Source organism: Scyliorhinus canicula, chromosome 13 (genome assembly GCF_902713615.1).
Source record: "Scyliorhinus canicula chromosome 13, sScyCan1.1, whole genome shotgun sequence".
Lineage (NCBI taxonomy): Eukaryota > Metazoa > Chordata > Chondrichthyes > Carcharhiniformes > Scyliorhinidae > Scyliorhinus > Scyliorhinus canicula.
This window is the reverse complement of record NC_052158.1, coordinates 55,058,789-55,085,909: the sequence shown is the minus strand read 5'-3', so window position 1 is coordinate 55,085,909 and position 27,121 is coordinate 55,058,789. Positions and strand designations below refer to the sequence as shown.

Genomic DNA, 27,121 nt, shown 5'->3' with positions numbered 1-27,121 from the left:
ACAGAACAGGCCCTTCGGCCCTCAATATTGTGCCGAGCCATGATCACCCTACTCAAACCCACGTATCCACCCTATACCGTAACCCAACAACCCCCCCCCCTTAACCTTACTTTTTTTAATTAGGACACTACGGGCAATTTAGCATGGCCAATCCACCTAACCCGCACATCTTTGGACTGTGGGAGGAAACCGGAGCACCCGGAGGAAACCCACGCACACAGGGGGAGGACGTGCAGACTCCGCACAGACAGTGACCCAAGCCGGAATCGAACCTGGGACCCTGGAGCTGTGAAGCATTTATGCTAACCGCCATGCTACCCTGCTGCCCCAAATGTTTATAAAATGTTAACTGGATTCATAGAATAAACATTGTTTTGTTTTAAAGATACTCTGTTGTATCACACCTGTAAGGTGGGCCCTTGTGCTCCCCATAATCAAAATCTATTTAAAGTTGTGGGTCAGGTGAACTCCAATGATATACTTTGGTGTTCTCTCAACCCTGGCCCATAATACCCTGTAGGCAAGAGTAGGGAGGGTACACACCACCTTGCACCCTTTCCCTCCTTGAAGTGCAGGATGCCAGATCTCCACTCGTCAGGAATTGCACCAATTTATGTCAGCGTGACTCCTGGAGCATCCCAAGAGATAGATGAATGGGGCTTCCTGCCCGATAATTACATTCAGATGAATGTAAATGGCTATTAGTATGCTCTTGCTCAACCTCATTGGGCCAGCAGGAGCCGAATCAGGACTAGTGGAGCAGGTCGGGAGACTCGCAATGGGTTTTAGGCCTGCCTACAATCCGGTTGTTGCCCTAGAGTCATCACGATTTCCACCTTGGGCTAGCTGCCCAGGAGGATCATCCCCCCCATAATTCCATGTCTGTGCAATGCAACACGAGATCATCTATATCACAAAATGTAAAGGGCAAAGAGTGGGATTTTCTGGCGGCAGAGGCAATCTGTCATTGGCCAATGTCACGATCTTCCAGTCAAGCCAATGTTTACAGGATTTTGTGTGCCCCCATCCTCCACCATTGGCGGACTGGAAAGTCCCACCGGTGGGAAAAGCCAGATAATTTTGGACTCAGTGTACTTCAATAAAACATGCTGGAACAAGTTTAATCAATTATGTATAAAGTTTATTGATAAATCTTATGTACATAAATATACAATTATAAATTAGCATTGAAGCTTTCCTTTGTGAAACACACAACTAGCTGCACTGATTAGTCCTTTCAGGAAGATGCAGATTTTTTCGAGTAATACCATTGTGGCGTGGGAACCTGTTACCTTTGCATACCTGACAAAGGATAAACAAGCAAAGGGTGAACATATCAGTTTCATTCCTTCGATTGCACAAATAGGAGTCTAGAAAGAGCTAGAGTTTGTTCACCGGCATTTGTTCACCAGTTTACAGGGGTTTTAAAAGAATAAACAAATATCATGATTTCAGACATGTATAAAATAATGTCAGACATGTAATTTAAAACACAAGACCTTGTTAACTGATCATTCTTTTGGCCACAATGTTGTACCAAAATACAACTGTCAAGCAGACAGCCGATTGTTCCTTCGCCTTTAACAGAAGCATTTTCCTCGCCTTTAACATTGTTGCATTTTGGATAGTTTCCTGAACAATTAGGACCACTGCAACATGCTTAGAACAGTACCAATGTAGGAAGGTAGCTCGTCTTCAAAAGGTTCACAGATGTGTTTGGTCACAAGTACTGATGTAATTATGGCCTTGTAGCTTGACTATTGGAACATGAAATCCTTGGACCGATGCAGGGAGCGGAGAGGTTTCTCAGTGCCATCTCTGAAAATGCAAACATTCAGAGACTGGTTTTTAAGGAAAGAATGAGTTTGACGTAAACGCCAAAGACTGCTATTAACTGCACTTTGTGACATGTGTTGGCTACACTTCCAATATGATTACGTCTCAGTAACTTTGGGCTGAATGATACAGCACCACAGGTTATTAAGAAACCAGAAGGCCAAGAATAGCCAATGCATATTCCAATATACATCAGGTAGATAGAGTTCAAAGAACCAAAACGTAAGTCACTGAAGCTGGTCAACAGTACATACAGTACCTCCATTTTATTCAGTCTCTCACTGAATGATGTCAATTATCTGGAACCTGTGAGGTACTGTTGAATCACAGTGGATTGACATATTTGTCCACCGTTCTTTCACTTTCAATTTTGAGTTCCTCAATGTGCATGTCCAGACGTTTTAAAAGCTGCTGCGATCTCCTGTCCTCTTCCTCAAGATACTTGACCGCAATCGATGTGTTTGTAGATGTAATTGTTGGGCTCTGAAAGACATTAACCAACATGAATACAAACAATAAAGTGAGGACTATCTACTTTGACTGAGACAGATAAATTCTCACTATTAGTATACAGGTATGAGATATTTTACACAGAGCTGGCTCAAGGTACCGGCAACTCGGGCAGTCGCCCGTGGCGCCATGTGCTAGGGGGCGCCATCAACGAGTGCGTGACCGGCGTCAGAGACCTGCCGTCAGAGATCTGCCGACAGAGACCGGCCCGCCGATCGGTGAGTCCCGATCATATACCAGGTCACTCCGCCCCCCCCCCCGCCGACCCCCCCCCCCCCCCCCCCGCAATGACCCGACCCCCCGCCCGACCGCCCCCACCCGACCCCCCCCACCGACCCGACCCCCCCCACCCCCCCCACCCCGACCCCCCCCACCCCCCCCGACCCCCCCACCCCCCCCGACCCCCCCACCCCCCCCCACCCGACCCGACCCCCCCACCCCCCCGACCCCCCCCCACCCGACCCCCCCCCGACCCGACCCCCCCCTGCCTGACCCTCCCCCCCCCCCTCCCGACCCGACCCGCCCTCCCCCCTGACCTGACCCGACCCGAACCCCCCCCCCCCCCCCCCCCCCCCCACCCACCCCCGAAGGGCGCCGAAGTTCAGCTTGCCCGGGGCGCCAGCAACCCTAGGGCCGGCGCTGATTATACACTATGTGCCCAGACCATTAGTTGAGTCTCTTAACAACCTGCAGGGGAAAGGGAAATTCATATGGACTCGGTACAAACATAACTCCCTCATAGCAACATCATATTTAAACAGTTTCAATCACCGTTTATGGTTTTAATACGCACTGGCTGCAAAATTGGACAAAGCCCAAAAACTGGTGTGGATATTGCAATGTACAATTTACCCGCACGTGTTGCTTCTGACACAAGCAGCTTGCAAATTTTGTGCTGCCTGTTAATTTGAATGATAACTACATGCAGCCAGGGGTAAACATATTATTAAGTGGGTGTAAGCAAGGGTCCCCAAAATTCTGTCACACTCATGTAAATCTATTCTACACCTCTTAAATGTATTCTGACTGCATATGCTGGAAACAGCTGTCGAGAAGAGTGTGAGCACGAAGAACATTAAAATATGGCAGAACAGGGCATGGAACATACTCTGTTGTGGGAGCTTGCTGTCCATGAATTGGTGTTTCATTTCCCACATTATAACAGTGACCAGGCTTCAAAAGAATCTCATTGGCTATAAAGCATTTTAGCTTTATAGGTCAGGAAAGATGCTATAGAAATGCAAAACTTCATTTTCTTTATCAATCATGAATCATACCGCACATTCATGGTTTCATCCCACCCTCCTGCACTGAGCACTGTCACAAGCCTCACACCCACATCTCGCAATCATCGCCTAAATACATTACAACATGATCCATTGTGGACAACAGAAGCAAAAACTGAAGGCAGCAGCACCAAACCTACGAGAGGCAGGCAAGGCTGCACATTCTAATTCAGATAGCCAAGGTAGAAACATAGACAGAGCAGATAAGACTGAGGGGTGACCTGATTGAGGTGTACAAGATTATGAGGGGCATGGACAGGGTGGAGCATTGCTCCAGAGCATTGTAATTGGAAACCTATAAAAGCAGAGCTCTCGAGTGCTGCTGGCTTGTCTGCACTCAGTGCTGGTTGGCTGAGTGAGTGCGCATTCAAAGTTGGGTAGAAACAGGGAGTTAGGTGGGACTGGGGGGAGAAGAGGCTATAAGAGAGAAAGCTGATTGGTAAGTAGCTGGTAAGATCGGTCAGTCTTTATAACTTCTATCACTTTTATGGTTTGAAAATCCATTTTGTGGTTTATAATCTGCACACTACTGACCCACTATCAATGTCGCAAATGACATCCAATATGACTGTAACAATTGTGAATTCTCCTTTTTCTTGCAGCCTCACACAGCTGACCACACTACCCTATTTCAATGCCTACTTATCTGGCTTGGATTGTACTTGATTAGTTCAATTGTTATCTATCCAGCCACTGCCAGAGAATCACATACAATTCCTTCCCTTCCTATTCCCACAGTTGCCTCTAGGTGGTGCGGCCAAGGATCTATCCTTGGTCCCTTCCTATTTCTGAGCTCCACTTTGCTCCCCAGTAACACCATCTACAAATGCAGTGTCAGTTTCCACATACACGCTGATAATGCCCAGCTCTACCTTACCACCACTTCTCTCAACCCCTCCACTACCTCTCAGTTACCCAGTACTGGGTGACGGACAAGCAGGATGATGAGCAGAAATGTCCTCCGTTTAAATATTGAACGGAAGAAAAACAATGTTTTCAGTCCCTGCCACAAACACCATTCTTTATTCTCCGACTCGAGATCCCTCTCCCTGGCTACTGCTGAGGCTGAGGTTGAACCAGACATACAAATATACAAAGGGGTCTGATTGTGGCCTCAACTCTTCATTCCACTCACATTCACCCCCTTATTCGGGAATATTCCTGACTCTGCCTCAAAAATATTTATTGACTCTTCCTCAGACAGAATTCCTGAGATTTACAACTCTCAGACAAACATATCTCCCCATCGCGGTCTTAAATGGGAGACTGTGCTCTCTCGTTCTAGACTTTCCCACTGAGGAAACATCCTTTCAGCAGCCACCCTGTCAGGTCCACTCAGGATCTTCTATGTTTTAATAAGATTGCCTCTTAATCATTTAAACTCCAATAGATCCAGCTCAGCCTGTCCAGCCTGGTATCAGTTGAACCTTGATTAAGACCCGAATATCAACATGTGACAGATATTCACATCATCACCAAGATCGCCGATTTCGAACTGTAACATCACACAACTCCCTCCCTACCTTAGCTCATTTATTGCACAAACCTGCATCCATGCCTTTGTTACCCCTCAACTTGACTATCCTAATGCACTCCTGGCCAAACTTCCACATTCTACTCTCTGTAAACTTAAGGTCATTTAAAACTCTGCTGTGTCCTAACATGTACCGAGCTCCATTCACCCAACACCCTGATGTGCTTCTCTCCCAGCTAAACATTCCTCAGCTTTAAAATTCCCATCCGTAGCCTTGCCCTCTTCCGATATCCTAATCTCATTCAATCCAACAACCTTTCAGCGAGCATCTGTGGTTCTAATCACGACCATTAGAGGCCGTACCTTCAGCTGCCTAGCCCTAAAATCTGGAATTTCCTCCCTACCGCTCTGCTTCACTTTCCTCCTTGAAGACATTCTTTCAAACCTACATCTTTGACCAGGCTTGATCATCTGCCCCATTATTAAGTTGAAGGTGCAATATAAATAAATACAAGTTTTTGTGATGGATGTTCTAGAAAAGGTTATGTTCATTTCTCTGCTCCAAAGATAAATGCCATTATAGAATATGAAGTTACAAAGTCACCATAGTCCCACATGACCACAGGCTGCTTTCCCCTTTGAGGGGGAGAGCTGACTGGTGATGGTTGAACCTGAGGGTCACCATGGTTGAGAAGGCAAGGCCTTGATGAATAACTGGTACCGGAATTGAACCTGTGCTGTTGGTCTCGTTCTGCTTAGCAAACCAGCTGTCCAGCCAACTGAGCTAAAGCATCAGGAACACTTAAAGTAGATCAGAAAAGCACTTGTGCTACCTTATTTTAAATGGTGATTTTTTTTTGAATTAATACATAGAATCATAGAACCATAAAAACATCTGAATTAGGAGTAAAAGCAGGCCATTCAGCCACTCGAGCTTGCCCCACTATTAATACGATCATGGCTGAAGTTTGTGTTTTGAATCCCACGTTGCCATCTACTCCTGATAACCTTTGGTTCCCTTGTCCAACAAGAATCTACCATTTATCAGAGAGACCAAACGCAGACTGGGTGATCGCTTTGCTGAGCATCTTCGGTCTGTGCGCATTCCGGACCCTGACCTTCCCGTTGCTTGCCATTTTAACAAAAGACCCTGCTCCCATGCCCACATGTCTGTTCTTGGCCTGCTGCAATATTCCAGTGAAGCTCAACGCAAACTGGAGGAACAACATCTCATCTTCCGGTTAGGCACGCTACAGCCTTCCGGCCTGAACATCGAATTCAACAACTTCGATGATCAGCTCTACCCCACCTCGACCCATTTCATTTTAACTGTCTTTTACCATTTCTTTCTTTCTTAATATATATTTAATTCCCCCCCACACAATCTTATGCAGCTTTCCTTCACCTTTCTCCTCTTTGCTTCCCCCTTCCCCTCCCCCCACATCTACAGTTCAGCCTCTGATGTTAGTTTCCCTGCTTGTTTGACCTTTTGTCCTCTCTGAGGATTGCCATTAGCGCTCTTTCCCCTTGGTTTCTGTGGCCGTGAGCACCCGGTTTCCCTGGGTTTCTGTGGCTATGATTCATCTTTCATTCTCACTCCACAGTATAAATATTTCTCACTTTCTCTGTCTGTTAGCTTTTGATAAAGAGTTATCGGACTCGAAACGTTAGCTCTTTTCTCTCCCGACAGATGCTGCCAGACCTGCTGAGATTTTCCAGAATTTTCTCTTTCCTTTCAGAATTCACCTGCCTCTGCCTTAAAAATATTCAGTGACGTGCCTCCACTGCCTTCTGAGGACGGGAGTTCCAAAGTCACACAACCCTCTGAGAAAAACTGTTTCTCCTCATCTCTGTCCTAAAAGTGTGACTTCCAATTTAAAACCTTTCTGGGCTCACCCACAAGAGGAAACATCCTTTCCACGTCCACCTTCTCAAGATAGCTCAGGATCTTATAAACATCAGTTAAGTCGCCCCTCACTCATACTGCATGCATGGTCATTCAGCCAATTGTAACTATGCTAGCTCTTCGACAGACAAATTAGTCCCACTCCTTTGCTCTTTATCCATACACCTGCAACTTTTCCTCCCTTTTGAGTAGAAAATTATTATTGAATCTGCTTCCAGACATTGCATCTTAACATTTCACTGCCTAAAAAATGTATTTTGTCCCTGGCTGTTATTGTCAATTATTTTAAACATGTGGACAGCACGGTGGCACAGTGGTTAGCATTGCTGCCTCACAGCGCCGAGGTCCCAGGTTTGATTCCGGCTCTGGGTCACTGTCCCTGTGCACATTCTCCCCGTGTTTGCGTGGGTTTCGCCTCCAAAACCCAAAGATGTGCAGGCTTAACCACGCTAAATTTCCCCTTAATTGGAAAAAATGAATTGGGTACTCTAAATTTATTTTTTTTTTAAATTATTTTAAACATGTTTTACTTATTCACTTGCCAGCTGACTATCAATATCCCTCATATTTACATTTCGGAATAAAACACAATGAAGAGAATGCAAGGGTTTCACAATAAATGTACCACACAACTCACTTACCAAATGCAGGAATTGTTCACTGGAAAGTGAATGGACCGACTGTCCTGATACATTGTCAGAAAAATCTGCATCATTTTCATCAGCAGACAGGGTGATGCAGGAAGTGGTCCTGTGCAGAGAATCCGAAAATGAAGCTTCAGATGAATCACTCTGAGCTACTTTGGAAAAGCCCCTCTCTGGAACCTGGCCCTCTTTAAACTGGTGGAAGTCAGACTCTGTACATGGTTGCTGATCTTGTAATGCCTGTTTGTTTCCTTCAGAGTGAACAGCTATCTCCCGGAGTTTGTTCTGCAGCTCTCTCAGTTCCTTCTTATGTTCAAGTTGGAGCTCCTCTACTCGTCTACAAATATTCAGAAAGTTTCAGATTATACAACTGTTCCTCTAATGAATAGAATTAAAACAAGTGCTGGGAGCTATAAAACATTGTTGCATGAATCAATTTACGTTATCACATTTAAAAGGAATTTTGACCAAAATCTATTGCATAAATACCATTTTACTTTGGGGAAGGAAATTTGCTCCTTTCTGGCCTGCTCTAGATATGACTCGTCATACTGCATCGTGATCCACTGTTCAGTAGTCTAGCTAGCTATTTATATGTGTCTAAGCCAGTACAAAAACTAATGGGTGTAAAAGAGGATGGGCTACGTGGCTGAATATGCTATCTAATAGCATAAGAGAACAACTTTATCAGCCGGGCTGCAGTATTGTCAGAAGGCAGCCAACACTGCACTGTCAGGGTCACGAGTAAAGGGCATTGGTAACTTTAATCTTTAACATGGCAACATAAACAGTATAGTTCATTTCAGTCTTTCTTTTCAATATTCGAATGTTCCAGTCTTCGCACAATTCAAAGTCGTAATTAAAGCATCTGCAATCACTTTTTATCGGACTGCTACATGCATAATTTTAAAGTTCAATGGTTGTCGCAATAAACTACATATAAATAGTCTTGCATTTGATCCTTAAACTATTCCAGGTCAGGCAGTGGTTATGGAGAGAGGAATCTGTCCAATTTTGTTAAAATATCTAACTCTAGGACTTCCGGTGGCAGCGATGACGTAGGAAGCCGCACATTTGGGAGCTCCCGTTTTAAACTGGCTTTTCGGCTCTTTTTAGAGCCCAAAACGAAATTATTCGACGTCTCCCGGTGGGAGAAGGTGTGCTGATCGACTTTCCCCGCAGTCCATGACTCGAACTCGGAGTGGAAAGGGGGGAAAAACGGCAGCAGCTCCCCAGAAAAAATGGGGGAAGGAATCCAAGATGGCGGCCGGCGGAGCTCCAGAGGAGTGGAAGCAGTGGGCCCTGGAGCAACAAGCTGCTCTCCTGCGCTGTTTTGCAGACTTCAAGGCTGAGGTACTGAGCTCTCTGCAGGAAACGAACAGAAGGCTCTCGGAGATTCAGACGACCCAGGGTGCTGCCATCAAGGAATTGCAGACGCAGGCCACTGAACGAGAGGAGGCCGGGATCCTCGTGAGTAAGGTGGAGGGACACGAGGCACTCCACAAGAAGTGGCAGGAACGCTTCGAGGAGCTTGATCACCGCATGAGGCGGAAAAATCTGCGGATCTTGGGCCTTGCGGAGGACCTGACAACCTACTTGGCTATGATGCTGAACTCGCTAGTGGGGGCCGGGTCTTTCCATCTGCCCTTGGAGCTGGAGGGAGTACACAGAGTACTGGCCAGGAGCCTAAGGAGAATGAACCCCCGCGTGCGGTGCTGGTGAGGTTCCACCGGTTCAGTGATCGGGAGTGTGTGCTGCGCTGGGCCAAGAAGGTGAAGAGCAGCAATTGGGAGAATGGGGTAGTACGGATCTATCAGGATTGGACTGCGGAAGTGGCTAAGCGGCGGTCCGGATTTAATCGGACGAAAGAGGTGCTTTACAGGAAAAAGATAAAGTTCGGAATGTCGCCTGTGGGTAACTTATTGGGACCGGCATTATTATCTTGATTCCCCGGAGGAGGCGTGGGCCTTCGTGCAGACGGAGAAACTGGACTTGAACTAGGGGTTGGGGGTTGCGGGGTCGGTTGTAATACTTTATTGCTGGATTCTGCTGTTGCTGTGTTCTCTTTTTTTTTGTACTTTTGCAATTTTGATATGGTTATTTATGGGGGTGTTGTTCTGTTATGTTTTTTTTGCTGTGGGGCAATGTTTGAGTTTTGTATCTTGCAGGGAGGGTTTGTTGTATTCTATGTCGGGTTGGGGGTATGGAGTGGGGCTGGTATTTGGGAGCTGCGTCAGAAGGGTGTGGTGGGGCTTTTCTCTGGTTTCCCGCGCTGCGGGGCTGGAGACGATGACGGGGGGAGGCGAGACCTTAACTGATTCTTCCCTGCGCTGGAGCGGTGCCTGGAGGAGGGATAGATTGGGGGATGATCCCACTTTGGGAGGGGTCGGGTTATTGGCGGGAGTTTCCGGGGTCAGCAGAAGTTAGCTGACCCACGGAAGTACAATGGAGGACGGTTCACAGCTGGGAGGGTTCCTAGCCTGGGGGGAAAGGGGGGGTGGGGGTGTGGGAAAGGGGAATACCGTGTTGCTGCTGGTAGGGTCAGGAAGGAGCTGGTAGGGCAGCACGGTGGTCTAGTGGTTAGCACAACCGCCTCACGACGCTGAGGTCCCAGGTTCGATCCCGGCTCTGGGTCACTGTCCGTGTGGAGTTTGCACATTCTCCCCGTGTCTTCGTGGGTTTCGCCCCCACAACCCAAAAATGTGCAGAGTAGGTGGATTGGCCATGCTAAATTGCCCCTTAATTGGAAAAAATAATTGGGTAATCTAAATTTTAAAAAAAGGAAGGAGCTGGTGGGGGCTGGGGGGAACAGAGGTGAGGTGTTGTCGCTGTGGGGACTGGGTCGGGCAGGCGGTGCTGGCCTGGTGCGGGCAGTCGACGGGCTATGGCTAGTCGACGGGGGAGGGGGGGGCGGGACGCCCTCTGATTTGGTTGGTCACCTGGAAAGTGAGAGGATTGAATAGGCCGGTGAAGCGGTCGAGGGTACTTGCTCATCTGAAGGGGCTAAAGGCAGATGTGGCAATGCTTCAGGAGACCCACCTGAAGGTGGCGGACCAGGTCCATCCGAGGAAGGGGTGGGTGGGGCAGGTTTTCCACTCTGGGTTGGATGTGAAGAACCGGGGAGTGGCGATTCTGGTGGGGAAAAATGTGTCGTTTGAGGCATCGGAGGTGGTGGCGGTTAAGGGGGGTAGGTATGTTATGGTTAGGGGCAGGCTACAAGGAGAGAAGGTGGTACTTGCTGGTGTGTATGCCGCAAATTGGGACGATGCGGGCTTTATAAGGCGTATGTTGGGACGGGTCCTGGATCTGGAGGCGGGAGGTCTGATCATGGGAGGGGGGGGGGGGGGGGGTATGGTGTTGGATCCTTCACTGGATAGGTCCAGCTCTAGGACGGGTAGGAGGCCGGCGGCGGCCAAGGTACTGAGAGGGTTTATGGACCAGATGGGTGGGGTGGATCCATGGAGGTTTGTGAGGCCGAGGGCACGTGAGTACTCTTTCTTCTCCCACGTACATAGGGTCTACTCTCGGTTGACTTCTTCGTGGTGAGTAGGGGACTGATTCCGAGAGTGGAGGAGGCCGAGTATTCGGCCATTGCAATCTCCGACCACGCTCCGCATTGGATAGAGTTGGAGATGCGGGAGGTGCGGGACCAACGCCCGTTGTGGCGGTTGGATGTGGGGTTGTTCGCGGAGGAGGAGGTGTGTAGGAGGGTCCGGGCAAGTATTGAGGGGTACCTCGAGGTGAATGGTACGGGGGAGGTTCAGGTGGGGGTGGTCTGGGAAGCCCTGAAGGCAGTGATTCGTGGGGAGCTGATATCCATCCGGGCACAGAGAGAGAGGAGCGAGAGGAGTGAGGGGGATAGACTGGTGGGAAAGATGCTGCAGGTAGACAGGAGGTACGCAGAGGCACCAGAGGAGGGACTGTTGGGGGAGAAGCGCAGCCTGCAGGCTAAATTTGATTTGCTGACCACTAGAAAGGTGGAGGCACAGTGGAGGAAGGCACAAGGGGCAGTGTACGAACATGGTGAAAAGGCGAGTAGGATGCTAGCACATCAGCTCCGCAGGCGGGATGCGGCTAAGGAAATTGCTGGAGTGAGAGACAAGAGTGGGAATGTGGTGCGGAAGGGGATAGAGGTGAATGAGGTCTTCAAGGACTTTTATGGGGAACTGTACCGGTCGGAGCCAACGGGGGAGAGGAGGGGAATGGAGAGGTTCCTCGACGGGCTTTCTTTCCCGAAGGTGCATGAGGAGCAGGTGGAGGGGTTGGGTGCGCCGATTGAGCTGGAGGAGCTAGTTAAGGGGATCGGGCAGATGCAGTCAGGGAAGGCACCGGGGCTGGATAGGTTCCCGGTGGAATTTTATAAAATGTTTGTGGACCCAGTGGGCTCCTTGCTGGTGCGGACACTTAATGAAGCGTGGGAAAGGGGGACTTTGCCCTCGACGATGTCGCGGGCGCTGATCTCGTTAATTTTAAAGAGGGACAAGGATACCCAGCAGTGTGGTTCTACAGGCCCATATCTCTCCTCAATGTAGATGCCAAGGTGCTGGCAAAAATCCTGGCCACCGGGATAGAGGACTGTGTGCCAGGGGTTGTACACGAGGACCAGACAGGTTTTGTGAAGGAAAGGCAGCTGAACACAAATGTGCGGAGATTGTTGAATGTCATCATGATGCCGGCGATTGAGGGGGAGGCAGAGATAGTGGTGGCGCTGGATGAGGAGAAGGCCTTCGATAGAGTGGAGTGGGGGTACTTATGGGAGGTGTTGGGGAGGTTTGGATTTGGTGAAGGGTTTATTAGATGGGTAAGGCTGCTATATGAGGCTCCGATGGCGTGCGTGGCCACGAATGGGAGGAGGTCGGAATACTTCCGGCTTTACCGAGGGACCAGGCAGGGTTGCCCCCTGTCCCCCTTGTTGTTTGCATTGGCAATCGAGCCGCTGGCGATGGCATTGAGGGATTCAGAGAGGTGGAGAGGTTTGGTGCGAGGTGGGGAGGAACATAACATTGTATGCCGATGACCTGTTACTGTATGTGGCGGACCTGGTGGGAGGAATGCCAGGCGTGATGGAGCTGCAAGCTGAGTTTGGGACCTTTTCAGGTTATAAACTAAATTTAGGCAAGAGTGAGGTGTTTGTGGTGCACCCTGGAGACCAGGAGGAAGGAATTGATAGGCTCCGGCTTAGGCGGGCAGGGGAGAGCTTTCGGTACCTGGGGGTGCAGGTGGCCAGGGGCTGGGGGACTCTTCACACCACACTTCCAAAGATGTGCGGGTTAGGTGGATTGACCGTGATAAATTGCCCGTAGTGTCCTAAAAAGTAAGGTTAAGGGGTGGGGGGGGGTTGTTGGGTTACGGGCATAGGGTGATACGTGGGTTTGAGTAGGGTGATCATGGCTCGGCACAACATCGAGGGCCGAAGGGCCTGTTCTGTGCTGTACTGTTCTATGTTAAACATAATTTCACCAGACTTGTAGATCAGATGGAGGAGGAGTTCAAGAGGTGGGACATGCTGTCATTGTCGTTGGCGGGGAGGGTGCAGTCCGTCAAAATGATGCTGCTTCCAAGGTTCTTGTTCCTCTTTCAGTGCCTGCCCATCTTTATCCCCAGGGCTTTCTTTAGGAGAGTGACTAGCAGTATTTTGAGCTTTGTGTGGGCACATGGGACTCCGAGAGTGAAGAGGGTTTTCCTGGAGCGAGGGAGGGATAGAGGCGGGCTGGCGCTGCCCAACCTTCTGGAGTACTATTGGGCGGCCAATGTGTCAATGGTGCATAAATGGGTGATGGAGGGGGGAGAGGCGGCATGGAAAAGAATGGAGATGGCGTCATGTAGAGGTACGAGCCTGGGTGCCATGGTAACGGCGCCGTTGCCGCTCTCCCCTAAGAGGTTTACCACGAGCCCGGTGGTGGCGGCGACCCTAAGAATCTGGGGACAGTGGAGATGGCATAGTGGGGAAACAGGGGGCTCGATGAAGGCTCCACTGGGTGGTAATCATCGGTTCATCCCGGGGAACAAGGATGGGGGATTTAGGGGGTGGCAAAGGGTGGGCATCAGTAAATTGAGGGACCTGTTTATTGGTGGGAGGTTTGCGGGCCTGGGGGAACTGGAAGATAAATTTGGGCTTCCCCAAGGGAACATGTTCAGATACTTGCAGGTAAAGGCGTTTGCGAGGCGACAGGTAGAGGGGTTTCCTTTGCTGCCCTCGCGGGGGACGATGGACAGAGTGCTTTCAGGGGTGTGGGTCGGAGAGGGGAAGGTGTCTGACATCTATAAGGTAATGCAGGAGGTGGAGGAGTCGTCAGTGGAGAAGCTGAAGGCTAAATGGGAGGAGGAACTCGGGGAGCAGATAGAGGATGGAACTTGGGAGGATGCCTTGGAGAGAGTCAACTCTTCCTCCTCATGTGCGAGGCTTAGTCTCATCCAATTTAAGGTGCTGAACCGGGCCCACATGTCCGAGACTAGGATGAGTAGGTTCTTTGGGGGTGAGGACATGTGCACCAGATGTTCGGGGAGTCCAGCGAATCAAGCCCATAAGTTCTGGGCATGCCCAGCACTGGAAGAATTCTGGAAGGGGGTGGCAGGGTTGGTGTCGAGAGTGGTTGGGTCCAGGGTCAAACCAGGGTGGGGACTCGCGATTTTTGGAGTTGCGGTAGAGCCGGGAGTGCAGGAGGCGAAAGAGGCCGGTGTCCTGGCCTTTGCGTCCCTAGTAGCCCGACGAAGGATCTTGCTACAGTGGAAGGATGTGAGGCCCCCAAGTGTGGAGACCTGGATCAGTGACATGGCGGGATTTATAAAATTGGAAAGGGTCAAATTTACCCTGAGAGGATCAATACAAGGGTTCTATAAACGATGGCAGCCTTTTCTGGACTTCCTGATTTGCACTACCCATGGGAAAATGCTTTCTGATTTTGCTCCTGAATGATCTGGTTCTAAGTTAAACGTTAAGATTATTTGGATTCTAGCATCAAAGGACTTTGCTTCTCAATCTCTAACCTATTGAAAGCTTTAATCATTTTAAACGCCATTATTACATCCCTCCTAAATGTTTTTTACACTCAAAAGTACACAAAACATGTACTCTGGTCTTCAAGTTACTTGTTTGCATTTAGTCAATGGGACATTTGATAAGCTTGTGTTTTTATGGACTAATCACAGATGCTTTTCGCCATGAATGTAAATCATAGAATAATAGAATCATAGAATTTACAGTGCAGAAGGAGGCCATTTGGCCCATCGAGTCTGCACCATCCCTTGGAAAGAACACCCTACGTAAGCCCACACCTCCTCCCTATCCCCGTAACCCCACCTAACCTTTTAGACACTAAGGGGCAATTTATCATGGCCAATCCACCTAACCTGCACATTTTTGGACTGCGAGAGGAAACCGAAGCACCCGGAGGAAACCCACGCACACACGGGGAAAATGTGCAAACTCCGCATAGACAGTCGCCCAAGGCCGGAATTGAAACCGGGAGCTTGGAGCCAAGAGGTAGCCAGTGCCTCAGCCATTGTGCCGCCGTGCTGCCCCTAGATGAAAATGTCTTTGAAAATGTGGTACCTATGACTGCTCAATTTTTAATGATATTGATATTAGCACATTTGGTATTATGTCCATGTGCTAATGTTAACCAACTGGTTTTTGACACCATTAAGTTGGAGCACTACTACTTAAAACATAACTTTCAGGCTGTGGCTATTAAGATGTTAAGTATTTTTCTCTAAACACTCTAAATAAAACACTCAATTCATTTATTTTTCTTATTTGGAGCTTGAGCATCACTGGCAAGATCAGCATTTATTGTCCATCCCTAATTGCCCCTGGGCACATGGTGGTAAGCCACCTACAAGATGCTGTCTTTCTTGGCCATTTCAGAGGGCACTTAAAAGTCAACCACATTGGTTGGGCTCTGAAGTCACATGTATGCCGACCAGGTAAGGACGGCATTTCCTCTCCTAAACGGTATAGTATCCAAAATAGGTTTTCGCAATAGTCCAGATCATTATTAGTGAAACTAGCATTTCATTCCAGAATTATGAATTACTTGAATTCCCCTGGTTGCCAGTGAACCCATGTTTCTGGAACATTAGACCATCACTCTCATGGTGTTGTAAAAGTTAGCGATTAATGCAGTGCATCTTATTGAGACTTATTTACATATCTTGCCTGACAAGTTTTCATACCTATCCTCCACTTCTCTGATATCTGTCAGCTTGTTCTGTATCTGCAGAAGGAGCAATTCATATCTGTCCTGAGACACCTTGGCTGACATATCCAGCTTACTTCTCACATCAGCCAATTCTTGTTGGAGCTTCTGGTTTTCTTGTTCCAGTCGCCTCAGAGATGAAATGTAGCCATCACGAAGATCTGTCATTGAACAATTCCGCTGTCATTGGAATGAATGGAGAGGTTGTTAATTTTTATTCCTTTCTCCCTCTTCCCCTTTGGCAGTCATGGATTCCTACAGCTTACTGAATAGCCATTCTTCAAGTGTCAACCTGTTGTCAGACTATTCATTCTCAGGCAGCATCACGGCTAAATATAATAATAATCTTTACTAGTGTCACAAAAAGGCTTCCATTAACACTGCAATGAAGTTGCTGTGAAAATTCCCTTGTCACCACACTCTGGCGCCTGTTCGGGTAACACTGAGGGAGAATTCAGAATATCCAATTCATCTAACAAACACGTCTTTCGGGACTTGTGGGAGAAAACAGGAGCACCCGGAGGAAACCCACGCAGACACAGGAGAACGTGCAGACTCCGCACAGACAGTGACCCAAGCAGAGAATCGAGCCTAGGAATGGGCAGCAGGGTAGCATGGTGGTTAGCATAAATGCTTCACAGCTCCAGGGTCCCAGGTTCGATTCCCGGCTGGGTCACTGTCTGTGTGGAGTCTGCACGTCCTCCCCCTGTGTGCGTGGGTTTCCTCCGGGTGCTCCGGTTTCCTCCCACAGTCCAAAGATGTGCGGGTTAGGTGGATTGGCCATGCTAAATTGCCCGTAGTGTCCTAATAAAAGTAAGGTTAAGGGGGGGATGTTGGGTTACGGGTATAGGGTGGATACGTGGGTTTGAGTAGGGTGATCATGGCTCGGCACAACATTGAGGGCCGAAGGGCCTGTTGTGTGCTGTACTGTTCTATGTCTATGTTCTATGACACTGGCGCTACGAAGCAACAGTGCTTCCACTGTGCCTCCCATATATAATCCTATCAATATCCAACATTCGCACATTCCAGAATGAACCAAGAACTCTAGGCATTGTTCCATTTATCTAGCCCCAAGGTACTAATATCAATTATAGCTTAACATTGCTCGCCCAGCAGAATTCAATTACCCAGCAAGAATGGGCACATGACCCAATATCTTCTGTCACAGTTGCTAACTGAGCACCCAATGTTCATTTTCAAACCCATGAAACAGTCACCAAGTCCGTAAAGCAATTGTTAAAAATAGCATTGGTCATGAACTTTAAAAAAAGAAACATTTCAGCAATCAAATTATTAACATGAAAATGGTAATAACTGCAGAAACTGCATTTACTTCAGTAAAATTAGATTATTTTTGATAAATGTAGCCCTGTACTGTAAAAACATTTCAGAATTATAATTGGGCATCATCTTGGAAAATAAATTTAATTTTCTGTGACTGACTACCTAGGATCATAATGCAAAACCCTGTTCATGGGGATTTACGTTGAAGTTGTTGAAATGTGTTAGAGGGACAGAGCATCCGACATCTGCTGTTATATATCGCCTATCACAACATCCCACGGTGTTTTACAGCTAACATAGTACTTAAAAGTCTACTTGTGATTTTAAAGTAGGAAACAGGGCAACTAATTCACACACAGCAAGGTCCACATCCTTTTAGTGATGTTATCGAAGGATAAAGATTGGCAAGTACACCTATATTTCGCCTATTTTTCTCCAAACTGTGCCTTGGGATTTTTTATGTCTACCTCAGTGAACAGTTTGGAGCTTGGTGTAATCTATGCGATACCTCTGACAACGCAGCACTAAAGTGTCAGCCTAAATTATGCACCAAAACCTCTGGGGTGCATACAACCCACAAACCGCAGTCGATGAAATGCGTTACTGGGTCAATTAGTGAATCATTAAACAAAGGTATGTGGCTTTGGATAGGATGGGCCCTGGATCTCAGACTTGCTGTTGAAAGATCCAATTGGTGTTCAGGTTTTCCCTCAAACCTTGTGCTAATGTTGATTGGAATCATATCTTCACGACCAATATCTCCAAACTGAACTGAGGGCAAATAATTGCAGTCAAGAAGAACTGTCAATTATTAAGTGAACATTAAACTCGAATTCTGAGTATGCCCTTACCCCATCTACTTTTAATATTGCTGCTAAGTGTTCATTTTCCAATTTCATGGTCTCTAACTGAATCTGGGTAATCTGGAAAAAAGGAAAAGAAAAGCGTTTTAATATCGAAGAGTTATCTTTTGAGGGCTGCAATGTGACTTGTAATTCAGTGTGTGCCCATTTTGATATTTAAGTACATTAAAGCAAATTCTGAATTGAGGCAAAGACCTAAAAATAAATCAAAAGGCAGGACTCTGTTCAACATGGAAGTAAATAGAATATATAGCACAGAAATAAGCTATTCAACTAAACCAGACAATAACAGTTTAATGCTCCACTTTATATAGACAAATAATAAACTTGAGCCTCCTTCCATCCTTCCTCATTAAACAATCAACAAAACCCCCCTGTTCCCTTCTCCCTATTTGATTTCTTGTGACGATCTTACATTGATGGCCTCTAATTTGTTCTTCCAAATTTGCAACCTCTGAAGAACAAGGGCAGCAGATGCTTGGGAACACCGATGCCTTTCTACACAAGCGCAGGAGATGCAACACCCGCCCTTTTATCTTCTCTCTCCTCACCATCCAAGGCCCCAAACACTCTTTCCAGGTCAAACAGCAATTTACATGGATTTCTTTTCAGTATATTCGAGCATACAGCACACTGCGATATATAACCGGAGGGCTTCTTAATACATCGGATGGTCTGCACGGCATCATCGGGCAAGGGTGGAGGGATTTGCCTCCGCGTCAACTCCTCCTGGTCCTCAGAAGTAGCGACCCTGGCAAACTACTTCTCCCCAGACCTGGAATACCTGACTGTGAAGTGCCGCCCATACTACCTTCCACGGGAGTTCACTTCTGCCACCATGATGGGGAGATGCCGGTGCTGGACGGGGTTGGCACAGTAAGAAGTCTCACAACACCAGGTTAAAGTCCAACAGATTTATTTGAAATCACAAGCTTTCGTAGCATTACTCCTTCATCAGGTGAAGTGCCATCATCACAGTGGTCTACATCCCATCCCAAACGGAAGTGAAGGCAGCACTTGATGAATTGTACACTGCTATAATTTTTAAATAAATTTAGAGTACACAGTTATTTCTTTATCAATTTTGGGTTGTGGGGGTGAAACCAACGCAGACAGAGGGAGAATGTGCAAACTCGACACGGACAGTGATCCAGGGCCAGGATTTGAACCACGGGTCAACGCCACTGTGCCACCGTGCCATCCTTTACACCGCTATAAATAACAGTGAAACAGAATACCCGGAGGCCTTATTCATTATGGCCGGGGACTTCAAACAGGCCAATCTTTTCTCACCACTAGGAGCCCCAACATCCTTGACCACTGATACACAAATATCAAAGGCGCTTATCAATGCATTCCCCGACTTCACTTTGGAAAATCAGACAACAAGACGGTGCTGACATATAAGCAGAAGCATAAGCGGGAGAATCCGGTTAAGAAGGTTGTGCCATGCTGGTCCGAGGCAACAGAAGAACCCCTACTGACTGCTTGGAGTCAGTGGACAGGTCCACATTCAAGAACTCCGCGGGAAACCTAAACGGGTATGCCAACACCGTCACAGACTTCATCAGTAACTGTGTCGAAGATTGCGTGCCAAAGGAGGGAGTACGTGCATTCCCAAATCGAAAACCATGGTTTAACCAGGAGATCCACTCCCTACTGAACTTTGTGGGTGGCACGGTTGCACAATGGTTAGCACAGTTGCTTCATAGCTCCAGGGTCCCAGGTTCGATTCCTGGCTTGCGTCACTGTCTGTACGTTCTCCCAGTGTCTGCGGGATTTCCACCCACAATCCAAAAATTGCCCTTAATGTCCAAAAAAGTTAGGTGGGGTTACTGGGCAACATGGATAGGGTGGAGATGTGGGCTTAAGTGGGATATTGTTTCCAGGGGCCAGTGCAGACATAATGGGCCGAATGGCCTCCTTCTGCACTGTAAATTATATTATTCTATGATTTACATTCACGGGACAAAGCATCTGTGATTAATCCAGATCTGAGGCGTTCAAGACAGGTAACTGTAACCTATACAAGAAATCTAGGTACGACCTCCGCAAAGTCATCAGGGACGCCAAGAGACAATTCCAGACTAAGCTAGTCACAGAATAACGATACGGACTCTCATTGAATGTGGCAAGGCCTAAACAATATAACAGGCTACAAAGCAAAGCAGATTAGAATTGCTGGCAGCAGAGCACCGCTCCCTTTGATGCATTCTATACTCGTTTCGAGCAGGGAGCCAACAAACAGTTGTCAACTGCCCCAGCAGCCTCGGACACATCCATACCTACCATCACAGCCTCAGAAGTCAGATCGTCCTTCTTAAAAGTGAACCCACGGAAAACAACTGCTGATCAAGTCCCTGGCCGTGCACTCAAAGAATAGTACAGCAAGGAACCCTTCAGCCCTCCAAGCCTGTGCCGATCATGATGCCTGTCTAAACTAAAACCTTCTGCACTTTGGGTGGCCGTATCCCTGTCCGACCCTATTCATGTATTTAGGTCCTGCACGGACCAACTGCAGGGCGTGTCCGCATACATCTTTAACCTCTCCCTATGCCCGACCTGAAGTTCCTACCTACTTCAACAAGACTAGTATCCAACCGGTGCCAAAGAAGAACAAGGCAACATGCCTCAATAACTGTCCGGTGGCCATGACATGTATCACTGTGAAGTGCTTCGAGAGATTGGTCATGAGACACATCAACATACTTCCAGATTGCCTTGATCCACTGAAATTTGCGCACCGCCACAACCGGTCCACAGAAGACGCTATCTCCCTGGTCGTACACACATCCCTGGAAACTCCCTGGGCAGCACGGTAGCATTGCGGATAGCACAATTGCTTCACAGCTCCAGGGTCCCAGGTTCGATTCCGGCTTGGCTCACTGTCTGTGCGGAGTTTGCACATTCTCCCCATGTGTGTGTGGGTTTCCACCGGGTGCTCCGGTTTCCTCCCACAGTCCAAAGATGTGCAGGTTAGGTGGATTGGCCATGATAAATTGTCCTTAGTGTCCAAAATTGTCCTTAGTGTTTGGTGGGGTTAATGGGTTATGGGGATAGGGTGGAGGTGTTGACCTTGGGTAAGGTGCCCTTTCCAAGAGCCGGTGCAGACTCGATGGGCCGACGGGCCTCCTTCTGCACTGTAAATTCTATGAAACAACAAGGACTCCTCCGTCAGACTCACCATAATCCCAGCCAAACTCACATCTAAACTCCGAAACCTAGGACTTGGCTCCTCTCTCTGCACAGACGTCCTGACCCACAGGCCAAAAATACTTTTACAGATGCACAATAGAAAGCTCCTATCTGGCTGCATCACAGCATCGTATGGCCGCTGCTCGGCCCAAGACCGGAAGACACTACAGAGTCGTGAAAAAACCCCTCCATCACATTAACCTGCCTTCCACGTGGGCTTTTCACGAACCTGCCTCCCATCCACCGACTCTGCCGACACCTCCCGCTGCCTTGGGAAAGCAAGCAGCATAATCAAAGACCTCTCCCACCCGGCTTACTCATTCTTCCAATTCTTCCATCGGGCAGAAGATACAAAAGCAGCTTTCGCGCTGTTACCAGACTCCTAAACAACCCTCTTATGGACTGATTCGATCGCTTCACACATCTTCTCTCCTGAGTAAGTACTACACCCAATGCCTGTGTATTTACATTGTGAATTTTATGTTTGCGCTATTATGTATTTTCTTTCCATGTAAGGAACGATCTATTTGTGCTGCACACATAACAATACTTTTCACTGCACCTCGGTTCACGTGACAATAAACCAATCCAATCCAATCCATTAAGGATCAACAATGACACCTCCTCCATGATAGTTCTCAACACTGGGCCCCGCAAGGCTGTGTACTTAGCCCTTATACACACATGACTGTGTGGCAAAATTTGGCTCCAACTCCATCTACAAGTTTGCTGATGACACAACTCTAATCAGATCTCAAACAATAATGAGTCAGAATACAGGAGGGAGTCAGAGAACCGAGTGGCATGGTGTAACGACAACAATCTCTCCCTCAATTTCAGCAAAACTAAGGAGCTGGTCAGTGATTTCAGGAAGCGAAGTATCGTACACGCCCCTGTCTACATCAATGTGCCGAGGTGGAGATGGTTGATACCTACAATCTGTCCTGGTCTATCCTTGTCAATGCTAGCACCAAGAAAGCACAACAGCGCCTATTCTTCCACAGGAAAATAAGAAAATTTGGAATGTCCACATTGATTCTTAGCAATTTTTACAGATACATCATAGAAACATCCTATCTGGCACATCACAGCTTAATAAGACTAGAGAGCCGTGAACACAGCCCAGTCCATCACGCAAATCCATCCATTGACTCTGTCTACACCTCCTTGAAGCGTTGATACCTCTTAAAACTAAATAGTTAGCATGCCACTAGATTAATTTTACATTAATTACTTTATTAAGGATTGAGATGAATTATAGGAAGAGTACCGAGTAATCATTATTAACCATTAAACATGTAGTTTTAGGACATAACAGTAATAAGTAATCAGTAGTGAAACAATCCAGGGTGCTGGTTCTGTTTCTCACAAACAAACAGCACAGGATGTTGCGATTGTATAGCTGTCAGGATGAGGATCCTGGCATCAATCATGGATTGCTTGTGATTCTATTGGATGAAGTTTAAACATTGCCTGCAATTCTATTGGGCGAGTTTAAACATAGCAGCATCAGGGATTGGCTCACATTCAACTGGGGAGGGCTATTGATTTCTGAATGTTGTATATGTGCTGAGTTTGTGTCTTTGTTCTGTAGAAGGACCGTGGCAGCTTTACAGGTCTTATCTCTCACATACATGAAAGTAAGCTTGTAGAAAATTAAACCGTCTTCAGATTGTTGATGTGTCTGCTGTTCTTTGTACTGAGTTGAGCCACAGAAGAAAAGCCCACGTGGAAGCCGACTCAATACACAGGCCTTGAAACTGCTCCTACACTCCTGCTGCCTTGGGAAAAAGGGCCGCATAATCAAAGACCCCTCCCACCCGGGTTATTCTCTCTTCCATTGGGCAGAATATGCCAAAAGTCTGAGAACACACACAGATTCAAAAACAGCTGTTACGACTCCTGAATGGTCCTCTTATGGACTGAACTGATCTCTCGACGCATCTTCTCTATTGTTGTCGCACTATACTCCATATGCTTCACCCGATGTCTATATATTTACATTGTGTATTTATCGTATATCCTATGTTTTTCATGTATGGAACGATCTTCCAGGCTGTACACAGAACAACAATTTTCATTGTACCTCGGTACACGTGACAATAAATCTAAATCACTGCTCACCATGCAGTTGACTCCACATTGGGAAGACCAAATGTAGATTGATTGACTACTTCACAGAACACCTCCATGCAGCCCACAAGCATGATCTTGAGCTTCCAGTCAGTTGCCTTTTTATTCCTCCACCTTCTCTGGTCTTTCTGTCCTCAGCTTAATTCGAGCTGTACACCTTTTGATTAGGCAATTTACAGCCTTCTGGACTGACTATAGAGTTCAATAACCTGTGCTCCCATTTTGTTTCAGTTTTCTTTGCAGGTTTTGGTTTTATGTATTTTTAAAATTTCTTTACTTTTAGATCATTCATATTCACGTTTCCTCTAAACACATATTTTGTTTATTTACTTGCCCCATGAAGGAAATCAGTTATTTCTGATCGGTAAAAGGCCATTTTAATGTAAATATTAAAGCCCAATCTTTAATACCCATTTTAAAATAAGGATTTCAGTATTCATAACCTTAGGTCATAACAAAACACATAACTGAAACAGAGGTACAAAACTTGACACATCCACTAGTTGAAGGTAAATGCAACATTTTTAGTGACAATATGAACCGACTATTGTTCTAATGGACAGATTTCAAAATAAGTTTCATATTAAGAAATGAGCTGTACCAGTAAACAAACCAAGGTCGAAATAAGCACCATAGCAATTTGAAGCCACCATTGTTCAGACTATGGATAAAATGAAAGTCAGCAGAAAACCAGTAAGAACCACACTCGCTAACAGCACAAAATCACATTCCATAGCACACACAAAAATTCAAAAATGAAACATTTAAAACTTATGTTGCACATTGAGGATTGACAGTTAACTATCCAATCAAATGTATTTGAAACTCACCCAAACCAATTAGGACGACATAGAGGTATGGACAGATGGCCTCAGACTGATAACATTTTCCTTAAACATGAGAGTTCGGACAGCCATTTTCTATCTGGATCATTCTATACTTTTACTTGACTATTCACTATCCTTATTTTCATATTTTCCCTTCTAAAACTCTTGAAGTCTGCGCAAAGCTGTCTTTGCCTTACGCAAGAAACCATTTCTGTATTATTTCTGAAGGTTAAAATTGTTTTATAAATTACTTCTCTTTAAATATTTTGCTGGCAAGGCTTTATTGAGAATAGATTTAAGTTTCTCTCAATTCTAATCAGTAGAGGCAATACAAGTTTAGCACAGGGCTAAGTAGCTGGCTTTGAAAGCAGACCAAGGCAGGCCAGCAGCACAGTTCAATTCCCGTACCAGCCTCCCCGAACAGGCGCCAGAATGTGGCAACTAGGGGCTTTTCACAGTAACTTCATTTGAAGCCTACTTGTGACAATAAGCGATTTTCATTTCATTTCAGAAGTGTAACTCACATTTGTATCAAGTTTTAAAGTGTATGCGAGACTGCACTTGAACCGCATGGTAGATCTCTACACCCTGCACCACTAAATCTTGATTTCTCCTGTCTTCCACCCCATCATAGACCTTTCCTTTCGATATTTTCCCACTCTCCTTCCCCCAACATTTCACTTGCTTAAAATCTATTATGTTTCTGTTGAAAGGTTATTGTTCTGAAATATTACCTCGGTCTATCTCTCTCTACAGATGCTGCTCAACCTGCTGCGTTTTTACAGCAAATGCCTGTTTATATTTCAGATTTCGGCATCTGCAGTACTTGGTTTTGGTGATATAACCAAGGTTCAATATAAACTTAATAAATCCCAGGCTTGATTTGCATTTTTAATTGGATCCATTAAACTGTTGTTCATTTTCAATATTTGTATTCCCAGATCTCCTTGTTCCTCTACCTCATCCAGATTCGTATTTTCCAAGCCACGTGACCATTTCACTTTTCTTAACAAAATCTAAGTGTAGAATAAGGAAGGTGAGGAAATTATGAAATGTATTCAGTAGAACTCTCTTGACCAGCATGTTCACAGTCCAATCAGGAAGGAGGCATCTCTAGATTTGATTCTGGGAAATGAGGTGAGCCAAGTGTCTGTGGGGGAGCACTTGGCTAAGAGTGATCATTGTATCATATTGTTTAGACTAGAAATGGAGAAAAGTAAGAAGCAATATAAATTAGAATACCCAGATTGGAAAAGGGCAAACTTCAATGTGATGAAAGGGATCTAGTCAGAGTAAAATGGAACTAAAGACTGACAGGAAAAACTGTAACGGAACAATGGAAATCTTTAAGGAGGAGCTGCTTTAGGTACATGCTGGGTATATTTGGACAAGAGTGAAAGGGGAATAAATAAAGTTCAATAACATTGTACGGGCGGCATGGTAAACCTACTTGTTAAAACAAAGATTTTTATTGTGTATTTTTCTTTAATGGAACACAGGGGATATTTATTGAATAAAAGGCTAGATTAGTTAACTACATGAGGGAACATCTGTCCTGAACAAATGTTGAATATAAAATGCCAACAGCTGCTAACCCTCATCCTCATGTTGGACATCTACACTCTCCTAACAACCACACTGCGAACAAACAGAATACCAAAACAAATCAATTTAAATACCTCTACTGCCACATGCTGAACAATTGCAGCACCAGATTTATTTTCCCACTTGCTCTGGTTGTGATGGAATTGCTTTGCGCAAATCCATAGTAAATTAGATTAGGGAGGTAACTTTTTTCACGTTTGCTTCTACCAAATTTGCTTTCAGTCCAAAATTTAAAAAATAAGATGGAAAAAAACTTTACTTTCCGAAATCAGGAAGCAAATGTCTGATGGTGACTTAAAAGCTGTAATTCAATCCCAGCGCTTTAAAATACAAGAATTACTTGCTGTTCCTGATGCCATTGTAATCGTTTGATTGAAGTGGTGCTTTGTAAGCTTAGAGCCAATTGCATTGATCTGATATAAATGGTAATCAACATTGAAAATAGTGAGGTCGGGGAGCTGGAAGAAGGGAGGTGGGATTTACCACTTTGAATGGAAACAATTCTGATGACAGGTCCTGCTTGAAATTTTGACTTGCGTTTCTTCGAGGTTGAGGAGCAAACAGCTGAACCATACATAGCAAACAGGTCTTGCAAATAGGCCTGATCTTCGGTCGGTGTGTCTACGGTTATCTATGCTACAACAGCAGTAGAAGTGTTTGACATTGCTGGGTTCGAATGGGGTAAAAAAAAAAATCAGTCATGGCTGATGCCTGTTGACAACATCTAACTCAGCTATGATGTTTAGTTGACAAATTTAGTGACAGTAGTCACTAACAATTTGGATGAGATGACCAGGGAACGGTCACTGCCTTCAGAAAAGGAGCAGGGAGCCATACTGCTTGGAAAATAACAATAACATAATACAATCTCTTCTCGTTCAAATCGTGAGTACCCATTTCTCGCTGTAGAAGGAGAAAGTCCGAATATACTGCATGCAAGCTCAAAATTGTGGAGGACGTTGACATTTTTAGTGAACAGTCTGAAAATACCACAGGTTTGATTCGCATGACTTGGAATTATTATATTTACATAAAACAACAACTTGCATTTATATATCACATCATTGATGTCATAAAAAGTCCCAAGGTGATTCACAAGATCTGACAGCAAGCCACATAAGTAAATATCAGGACAGGTGACCCAAAGCTTGATCCCTCATCCCGAGCAATAATGTAGTCTGTTTGCGACCTTGCTGCCACGTATGATCTCAAGATGAGCTACCAGCTCACACCAAGAACCCCTAATTCCACATCGGTAACAACCGCCCGCCTTAGCTCATCTGCTGCTGACACTCTCATTTCACGCCTTTGTTACTTTTAGACCTGACCATTCCAATACACTCCTGGCTGCTCTCCC

At 46.1% G+C, this 27,121-nt stretch overlaps 1 protein-coding gene across 6 annotated transcripts in view; it reads right to left on the bottom strand.

Annotated features, from left to right (window-relative positions):
- Positions 1-2,071: 2,071 nt before the first annotated feature.
- cep63 (centrosomal protein 63) overlaps positions 2,072-27,121 on the bottom strand; it is a 108,584-nt gene continuing 83,534 nt past the window's right edge. For 5 of the 6 annotated variants that reach the window (XM_038816350.1, XM_038816349.1, XM_038816348.1 and 2 more), the window contains 4 exons: positions 17,993-18,064; positions 15,832-16,034; positions 7,654-7,993; positions 2,072-2,319 (listed from right to left, as the gene is read on the bottom strand). In XM_038816350.1, coding sequence (XP_038672278.1) covers positions 2,161-2,319; positions 7,654-7,993; positions 15,832-16,034; positions 17,993-18,064 — 774 coding nt within the window. In that variant the 3' untranslated portion in view covers positions 2,072-2,160. The remainder of the gene's footprint in view (positions 2,320-7,653; positions 7,994-15,831; positions 16,035-17,992; positions 18,065-27,121) is intronic. The other variant, XM_038816352.1, reaches the window with a different exon arrangement.